This window comes from Synchiropus splendidus, chromosome 15 (genome assembly GCF_027744825.2).
Source record: "Synchiropus splendidus isolate RoL2022-P1 chromosome 15, RoL_Sspl_1.0, whole genome shotgun sequence".
Lineage (NCBI taxonomy): Eukaryota > Metazoa > Chordata > Actinopteri > Syngnathiformes > Callionymidae > Synchiropus > Synchiropus splendidus.
This window is the reverse complement of record NC_071348.1, coordinates 16,810,024-16,819,779: the sequence shown is the minus strand read 5'-3', so window position 1 is coordinate 16,819,779 and position 9,756 is coordinate 16,810,024. Positions and strand designations below refer to the sequence as shown.

The 9,756-nt window shown below is 48.5% G+C and overlaps 1 protein-coding gene across 1 annotated transcript; it reads right to left on the bottom strand.

The window, feature by feature from the left end:
- Nucleotides 1-2,069: 2,069 nt before the first annotated feature.
- LOC128746704 (histone H1-like) lies at nt 2,070-3,731 on the bottom strand. The gene is made up of 4 exons (XM_053843934.1): nt 3,312-3,731; nt 2,951-3,077; nt 2,647-2,754; nt 2,070-2,077 (listed from the first exon to the last, which is right to left on the bottom strand). Exons 1-4 carry the CDS (start codon nt 3,729-3,731, stop codon nt 2,070-2,072), a joined length of 663 nt encoding a protein of 220 aa, XP_053699909.1.
- Nucleotides 3,732-9,756: the final 6,025 nt, after the last annotated feature.

The following is a 9,756-nucleotide window of genomic DNA, read 5'->3' as shown; positions in this document are numbered from 1 at the left end:
TAGACGAAACCCCCCATGCCATAATCTACCATGTTCACTGAGTATCAAGTCCTCCCAGTCCTCATACACGCTCACATCGTCTCTTAGCCACTGAGTCACCATCAGTAAGTTTGGGTCACGGAGGTGAATCTGGTCCCCTGGACGTCGGTAACCTGGCTGTATGTTTCCCGGCCCCCAAGGTCTAGCGGGACTAATGAACCCCAAATCTTTATCATACACTTCTCCCACCTGTTCCGTTTTTAACACCATTCCCTGCACCACATATGGAGGATGAAATCCTCCCTGTTCAATCCAGGATGTCTGCCCAGGTCCTATAGTACAGTGGTACACCCTAAGGGCGTACGTGGTCAATGGGGGCAGCTTATCATCCCCTGGGAATGTGAACTCCCAGTGTTCGGCACATACCACTGGAAGCCAGTGTACTAATGGCTCATTCTCCTGGCACATTACCACGAAACGTGGCCATGCCTGGAGGATGAACGGGGTCTCTTTTTCAAATGACCACACGATCTTTCTCGTTGGTTTGATTTCGAGGGGCACCCATATCTTTTGGACCTTCTTTCGGTGATCTTGAGTGACGACGCCGCGTGATACTTTTGCTGTAAATCTCATGAGGGGCTTATTCCTCCAATATTCAATCATTTTGGTGGAGGGTCCCCAACTAAAAACTCTACGGCGTCCTATGTCTGCAGGGCGGACTTTGGTTTTAGGATCAAGGGGCTCCATGATCACATCCAGAGCTAACAGCACATTCGTCTCCTTTGTGCCCCATGGATCCCATTGATCCGCCTTGTCGTTCCCGTCCGTAATCACAATTGGGCCCTGCAGAAACACTACAAAATGTCAATTTTGAGAAGGTCTACTAACAGCAGACGCCATTCCAAACCACCTAATGTCGTTAGGAGTTTTCCATAATTTCATGGGATAACAAGTCCCCATCAGATAACCTATATAAAACATAGAGACGTACAAGGAAGTTCCTCCAGCTAATTTTTTAATCAGGACCCATATCATCAGAATCATCCATTGCCCTGTAAGATTTAGTGCTGCCTTTTTATACCTCCCCAGGGTTGACCAAATTAATGTCAGCAATAAACCTATGAGTATAAGATATATCACTGTTCCTGCTATATTGCAATAGGTGCACTGAGAATCTGTGCAAAATAGTAAAGTCAATTCGGTGTACAAACTGTCCAGAATGTATACTACGGTGACCGCGGTCGGCCAAAGCCACGGTCTCTGAGGACTAAGATTCAATGCAGCGACTCCAATGAGGCCGAATGATGTGTGTAAAGGGGTTACTTTCCTAACTAAAAAACGAATGCATCCTACTACTAATCCGAAGATGCACCCTAGGCAAGTTTTTTGCTTGTGTAATGGAGGAACAAATACTACTTGTAACATGGACAGTATCATAAGATCAATCAAATCTGTCCCTACCTGAGGAGGATTTGCTGGGTCATACCCGGTGTTGTTCGTCTGGTTGCTTGCCATGCTCAGTGCGACTAAATGTAAGATACTTCCTGCGCAGCTTTGCCTGTGTGCTTGTAGATGGAGGTGTTACCTTCAGTTTCCTGTTGACGTAGATGGAACATCAGTATGTCTGCTCCAATGTATGCCCATGTCAGCATCATCCAGAAGATAGTCCAAACACTATCTCCTGGATCCGTGCAGTGTTCAAACACTTTTGGGTGTATAATGTAACGTGGGTAATAAGCCATGGAGCTCAGTGTATCGTTCTGTAACATTGTATCATTTTGCCATTTAGTCAATCCTTCAGTGATGTCATAAACCAATGCCTTGGCACTGATTAGGATGTATTTTTCTGTTATTATAGTGGTTGTTTCAACCTTTCTCCATTTTGACAAGTATTTGGCTGAAGGCGGCACTCATCCACATCCTCTGTATAGTGTTGGCCAGTCCACTCTGGAGGGCACTGACAGTTGTAAGTGTTGACTCCATCCATGCAAGTCCCTCCATTTGCACCCTGATGACCGGGACAATCATCAATGTTGTTCTCACAGTTGGTTCCATTAAATCCTGGGAGGCAGTGGCAGGAGTAGCTGGTTTCAGAGCTCTGGTGACAAGTGCCACCATTTAGACAAGGTGAGGGAGAACAGGGGACGTACGAGTTCTCACAATGTCGCCCGGTGAACCCCGAGGAGCAAATGCACTTGTAAGAGCCTGGAGTGTTGATACACAAGCCTTCATTCTGACATATGGTGGGAGTGGTTGCACATTCATTTGTGTCATTAAGGCAGCGAGGACCAGTGTATCCAGGAGGACAGGAACATTTGTAGCTACTGCCAGACAGGGACGTGCACAGACCTCCATGAGCACATGGACTGGAAACACAGCTGTCCACCTGCTCACACCGTAGACCTATCCATCCTCTACTGCAGTTGCATTTATATTTGTCAAGAGACAGGAGGATACAGGTCCCTCTGTTAGCTTGGCCGCCACAAGCCAGTTATCCCTGTGGTAGCTTTTCTGACACCAATCTTCTCTGTTGGAGAAGTAGGTAATTTTAAACTTAAGTGATTCATATATTATTATGATGGTGCCGAACACCCATATTAAGGTCATAAATTTAATCCTGAGGTTTTCCTTATTCGCTTCCCCCTCAGGTACTTTTGTAGCCGATACCTTGGTCTTCATATCTGCACTCGCCATTCCCGTCTGCACTCGGTTCACACTTCCCCTGGTTCAAACACGACTCGGTGGGCATGTAGCATCTTAGGCCTCGTGTAAGTCCTATTAGCGACAACAAAAAAGTTAGTTTCACAAAGAAAATATGCATTCCTTCTCGTTTAAAAAGTTTCCACTAATCCACGTGGGCTCATAGATCCGTCATGTGTGTCTTCTTTGTGGCGCCAGTTCAGCAGCAGAGTTGGAAAAGTCCACGCAGAAAGTTGTCTCTCCGTCTCGGGAGATGTTGTCACTTGTGTACCCTGGCTGGGAATCAGCTCATACTGGAAAGCAGTGATCCTCCGGCTGATGTCGGTCTGGGGAACAGCCTCCACAAACAGAGCCCCGTCGTCTTTGCTGAAGCAGTGCACCGACCCAGAGGCCTGCTCCTTCTCCGCCAGCAGCAGCTTCAACTCCCTGGCTTTTTCCAAATACATGTTGGCCCCTTGAGAGTGAGCATGAGGTCTGATGCACATGTATGACAGCAAAATGGTCGTATGGCGAGAGCCAAGCTGAGGCGGTTCATACCGCACAGTCACACTATGCCTCTTCGTGTTGGGGTCTTCATAATATAGTGCCAGTTGGCTGCCCTCGAGCCGAATCAAGTGGCTGCTGTTTTCTGCAGCGTCCTCCTTGGTTTTAGGAGCGGCTTTTTTAGTCTTGGGCGCTTCTTTCTTGTTCATCTTGAAAGAGCCGGATGCTCCGGTGCCCTTGGTCTGGATCACGACACCATTAGCCACCAGTTTCTTGATGGCGAGCTTGACGCGAGCATTGTTCTTCTCCACATCGTATTCACCGGCGGCCAGAGCTTTCTTGATGGCGGCCAGTGACACACCTCCACGCTCGTTGGAGGCGGACACGATCTTGACAATGCGCTCGCGAACACTCGGTCCAGAACTGGCGGACTTGCCTGACTTCCTCTTCGGCTTGGAAGCTTTTGCCGGGGCGGCGGCGGACCACCTCTGCCACGTGCTCCGTTTTAGTGTCTTGACGGTCACCTGACTCTTCACTTCCTGACTGTTTATAGTGGGGGCAATTGTCATGATGGTAGCTGTCAAAATAGTAGCTGCTTCTGTGATTTTGTTCACAGAGCTTTTCACACTCTGGCGCTGTCTCTGTCTGGGTTTTGCGGTGACAGCCCGACCTGTCATTTCCTGTTCAGCAGATTTTTGCTCAGCATATTGACACGTGCCACTTACAGCTCCGTGTATATTTAGATAGACAGCTGCTTGTCTCATCCATAAAGCTTGATCAAATTGAGTGCCATTTTTCTCTGTTGCAATTGGTAGGGGTATTTCTCTAGTTTCTGGAGTCAGAATGGTGCAGTTTTTACAGTGTACTGTTTTTAATTTCCAACGTCGGGTGACACTGCTAGTATGGGTCATGTGTTCATAGACTATATTTGACCATGAGGCTATAACTAATATTAGTATGAATAATAACATTCCAATTATAAAAAGACTCAAGGGAGACATCCTAGTGGTTTTCTCCCATTCCTTGATCATTTTGTCTCGTTTCATTTGTTTCCTGGAAATTGTAGCTGGCGTCTGTTGTTGCATGTCTTTGGCTTGTTCTTTATATGCCAATTGTTGTCTTGCCTTAAATTGCCACCAGCGCCTAGCTTTCCAATACCAGAATTTGTCCCATAAATTCATTATTCCTTCTTTCCCTTCCTTCTTTTAAGAAGGCGGGCTATTCTCGATTGCTTACCGTTAGCTGGCCGTTTGCCCTTATCGTGTTTTTTAGGGGCCTCTTCCTCTTCTGACCCAGGATTATTGAGATCCTGTGGGTGAGAAGAGGGCGGTTCTTGCAACTCGGACTCCCTTTTTTCTCCTGATTGGTTCATAATAGCCGGGCTGTTTTTGGGATTATTCCTCTCCCCCTCTGGACCAATCTCATATACAGCTAGGCGGGGCATCAGGTGCTGCTGGAAAAATGTGTTGCCTGGCATCTCCAGATCCAGAACAGCCTCAGAGAATCCAGTACGACTCAGCTTAGATCTTTTCCTCAGCCAAGCTGACCTCCACCAAGTCAATTTTTCTTTTGCTACGGGCACAACCGGGATCGAGACATTGGTCAATATCATCAAATCTCCAGTCTTCACCTCTATGAAGACCCCCAACGGGTACCATGCGATGCGGGTGGACGCAATAAGGACATGGGCCGCCCCGGGCACTGTTCGAGGGCCACATTCAGTAACAAGAATAAGAGTACGCTTTATAGTGCAGACCCTAACTTCTTTCGCTTCATTAGGATGTCTGGGCAAGGTCCCAGAAGTTGTAAAAATCCTTTTATTGTTGGATAAATGGGGGTAGTTGTACACATCAGGGTGGTACACTTTCCCCTTCACCTCCTTATCCTGGGGCCATAATTGTTCGGTCCACCACCTTCCCAAAGAGGTGGATTCCCAATTTCTCCAACTAAAGCCTGGCAAAGATAGGCTTCCGTCTCTAGACAGATGTAAGCCATCCTCCCACTTCCACGGGAGGAAGTCTTCCCATTTCATGGTGGTATCCTTGGGGATCATTGAAAGTTTCCTTTTGAACTTCGATGACAATTTATCATCACTAGTAGTCCACATAGTCTGATATATCAGGATGGGGCAGTTCCAGGAGTCAACAGTACTGGCCCTTAATGCAAGTGGGGGCTGCATGAGACAATCGTTTGAATGAAAACGATGCCGTAGCGCCAAAAATTGTGCTGGGTTTATCTGCCAGGGGGTGCCTGTATCACACACGGCCCAGTCCCCCTCACTTCGGCCACAGATGCATGGCTTGCAGTGGGTGTCTTTACGTAATATTTGGTATCGACCCCCCCATGACTCCCAGCACCACATGCAGAACGTGAAAGGGGCAGATCCCATTAATTCGATCCCGCCCACCAGGTGTTCAGCTCCTACCTCTGCTTGCTCAGGACGGTGCTCATGCTTGTACCTTGCATCACCAGACCAGATGAGGACAAAAATGGGCTTAGCACAAAGGGCACAATCACCAGGTTCATAATTAGACCACCTAACACTGGTGGTAGGGTGAGTATAAGGCATAACAATCCCCTTTTTCCAGGAACGATTAGAACCATCCCAGGCCATAACAAGGAGGCCATTATTCGGGAATACTCGATCGGGGTGCATTTTAACATAGTCTTCCCCTACCCCCTGAACCCATCCTGGCACATGGTCTCGGTTAGCTTCCATCCTGATTTTTACACATAAGTCGAAGTTGCTTGGGGTGGTACCTGTGGCCATCTTTTCCCGTAAGTACGTTCCCTTCGACTTTCACTATCGTAGTAGACCTTCCAGTGGCGAGTATCCACACCTCACTGCCCACCTGTAACGATACAGAGGGCCCGTGAGAGTGGGCAGGGTCATGACCCCGCAACTTAGGGAGACTGAGCTGTTGGTTAATGGCAAAGAGGTTTTCAGGTAAGTGCCATCTATGTTTATACAACAGTATTTGTGATTTTGCCGCGCGCACTGCGCGTTCCGCGACTCCATTAGTGTTGGATTGGTGCGGGATAGATAAGACATGTCGTATCCCCACCTGTTCCAACCACGAACGAAAGTGTTTAGAAGTAAACATGGCGGCATTATCAGATCTGAGGCTTTTGACTGGGTTCCCCTGAATAAATGACATCACACACTCTTTTGCTGTCTTTGTGGTTCCTGTGGGTATTCATGCCTGAGCCATTCATATTCTTGTTGAATGGAGGGCGCTTGCCCCCACCCTGTCTCTCGGGTCTGATGTCTTGCTGGTTTCGATCCTTTCTGGGTGGAAAGGAAGATCGAGTGCGAGGCGGGGCGCGCTGTGGGTTTGCTGGTTTCGATTTGGTAGGGGGAAGGGGCTTCCCCCTCTGCTCGTTTTTTGGCTGTCGAGGTTCAGATACATCCTGTTTCTCTTTTTGCTTTCTAAGAGCTCTTCTCACACCCATAAGGGAGCTGTGACGTGTGATAACCTCAGTTTTTGCATCGAGTCCCTTCGCTTGGAGGAACTCCAGAACTAATTTTGCTTGCTCGGGGCAGTTAATCTGAATCAGAAAACTCTTAACCTGTGACTCATCAGCCCCCTCTTCTGCCAGAATAGAATAAGCCTGTAAAAGAGACATTTCTCCTCTATTTACTTTATCAACCAAATCTTGTATGGTTGCTTCTACCTGACTAGTGAGTAAAGTAGCCACATCGGAGGTTAACAAATCCATTAATGTCTGCCCTTGGACTAAATCTAATCCATTCTCTCTGGAGACATATTTACTAATAAACGGGTCAGTCATTTGAGCAGGAGATAACTCCTTATTCAATCTCCTGACATACTCACAGTTGGATTCTTTATCTCTTCTTTTTGGGAGTGCTTTGCATAGGTCTGCCAGGGTAATTTTATTCGACACCCTGACGTCACTGTCTTGCCTGGGCTCCGATAGGGGGCCTCCTGCAAGAATCGACACTGCCAGCTGGGTGCGCTGCCGTCCTATCCTACCTGCGGGGGCCATCCTGCCACCCTGTCTTGGGGGAGTTGGGGGATCTGGCTGCGGACCCAGAGGCGAGTCACTATCGCTGCCGGATTCATCGCTACTCTGATCGTCAGGTTCAGAGGGACATTGAGACTGTCCCTCCCAGGGCTCCATCGGCTGGCGAGTGGCCCTGGGCATATGAGAGTAAATATCAGTTAATGAATCACGGTGTGCATCATACCCTCGTGCAAGATACGCCCGCTTAAAAGATTTTGACACTCCTTGCCACTCACCTATTTCCTCAGCAGAGGGAGATCGCATTCTCCGGGCCCTTTCCTTCCTATCATGAGGAAACCACTGGGGTGTAATTATTTCTTTATTCCACCCTGGCTCTGGAGGCTGCTGGTGTACCAGCGGATCATAGTCATGAGCCATAGGGTGTTCTCTTAATTCTTCCTTGCCGCGGTCGCACGGCCACTTGGTGGCGTCGTACTCTCCCCAGGTTATCTTACGCCCTCTAGAGTCTTTTGCTCGAACCATTCGGGTGGGCTGGCGGTTAATAGGGGGCGTTGATGGTCGTTCGTCACGTGGGGACCTGGGTAGAGGGGTTGAGGGGCGTGGTGCAGACACAGAGGAGGGCCGTTCGTCACGTGGGGACCTGGGTAGAGAAGTTGGGGGGCGTGGTGTAGACGCAGAGGAGGGCCGTTCGTCACGTGGGGACCTGGGTAGAGAAGTTGGGGGGCGTGGTGTAGACGCAGAGGAGGGTCGGAAGGACACCCGAGGCTCCTCTGGCTCTCTGCGCTCCTCCTCCTCTAAGCCATGCTGCAGCTGAGGAGAATTATCTAGATACTTTGCAAAGTTATCCTGTTTTAAAAGTAATACTGTGTCATAGAGTGTTTTTGCCAGTTGTCGGTTTCCTACCAGACACTTAACTGTTTCAAAATAACCCAGTGAGGCCAGCGTCGCATAAGTAGCCGTCATCCATCGTGCTAATTGTGTATTTGTGACAACCCCCAATGATTCAGGAGGATTGAGGTCAAGGGTCACCTTAGACAATTCAAGCCGGGCAATTTTGCTGGCTCCGGTGTGTATTTGACCTTCTACTGAGCGCGAATGCACTAACGGTGTCAAACAGACAGTAGCCACGGAGGAATCTTCGCAATCAGTGAAGTCAAGGTGATGGACCCGCTCAAAAGCTCGGTAACTCCGGTCACGAACTTCTTCACTCAAAAGTGAAAGTTGATAATCGAGGTCCTTTCTGCCAATCTTCTTTTTCCACGGAATAAATGCCCTCACCTCATCTAGTCCGTTCCACTTTCTTAAGGGGATCACTACATTGTCCCCAGTGGGTTTATATTTAGCCGTAGAAGTGGGCAAAATAATAAACATGGATCCATTGTCCATTCTAATAACCGGGATGTCATCCGGAGTTGACTCACTCAACCCTGGGTCTCTGGCATCAGAGTTTCCTGGGGCATTAAGGCCCGAGGCCTCTATCAAGCCATTAGAGGGATTAAGTGGTTGCATAGGCTGTGGGCGATTTTCCGGGGAACCTGAAATATATTCTAATCTTCCCTGGCTTAAACTTCTATTGATCTGATCCCGATGACTTTCTATTTGTTGTGAGATCGCACTAAGTTGTCCCGCCATTTTTTCCAGACTAGTAATAATTTCTCTGCTGTTTTCACTCACGTGCAGGGGTTCTCCCTCATCAGAGTCATCCTCTGACGACGGGGAGAAGTGGACCCTCACTGGAGTGGCATAGCCATGGTCCCTGAGAGCCTCGCTAGTTTCATAGGCGGGTGGCGCAGTTGCAGTCGGAGTATGGGCTATTTCTTGTAATGCAGTGTCCAATGACCCCATATTTGTCAGTGGTGATGGGCCAGTTGGTCCGTATAACGTTTGGTGTTCTTTGAGATCAGCGTGGGGATACATTCCCGATTTAGCGGGGTAGCGCTGGTATTGACGAACAAAGCTGTCAGTAATATTCCCTACGGCACGGTCAAAGACAAACTCCTTATATGACTTGCCCACAACGGGCATCCTCATTAGTTCAGCAATTAATGTCGCATCAACTCGATAATTACTGGACGCTGCATAGTCCTGAACTTTCACTGGATCTACTTTAAATCGCCCTTTTAATTGGCAGAGTATTTCCTGCCGCAGCCCAGCCTCAGGAGCCAGGAGGACTACTATTCTGTTAAAATCGGGGTCACGGTTTACCCATTCCCGAGTGTGATCAATACAAATTTCCACTGCCCTTCCGAGAGGGAAATTGAACACTCCTGTCCCAAATATGGGAACAATGACGGCCCACGTTCCGGCATGAGTCAAGGAGTTGTGATAAGTTGTCGAAAGTATCTTAAAGGAACCCTCAGGGTCCTTGTCGTCAAAAGGCAAGTAATGGGCCATTAATATTGTATGCAATCTCGAGTCCCCGGTGTCCAAGGGACGCGCCTCACCTGGGGCCCAGTCCCCCGGGTGATCCTGGTCAAAGTTTTTCACCGCTTCAGGAAAACTCTCTTTCACCCAACAAGCTATACCCGCACTATCGGTAGGTCTTGGGCACCTCCGTGGATTAAGGAGCGTATACGAACCGAAAGGCAAAATATCCCATAATTCCTG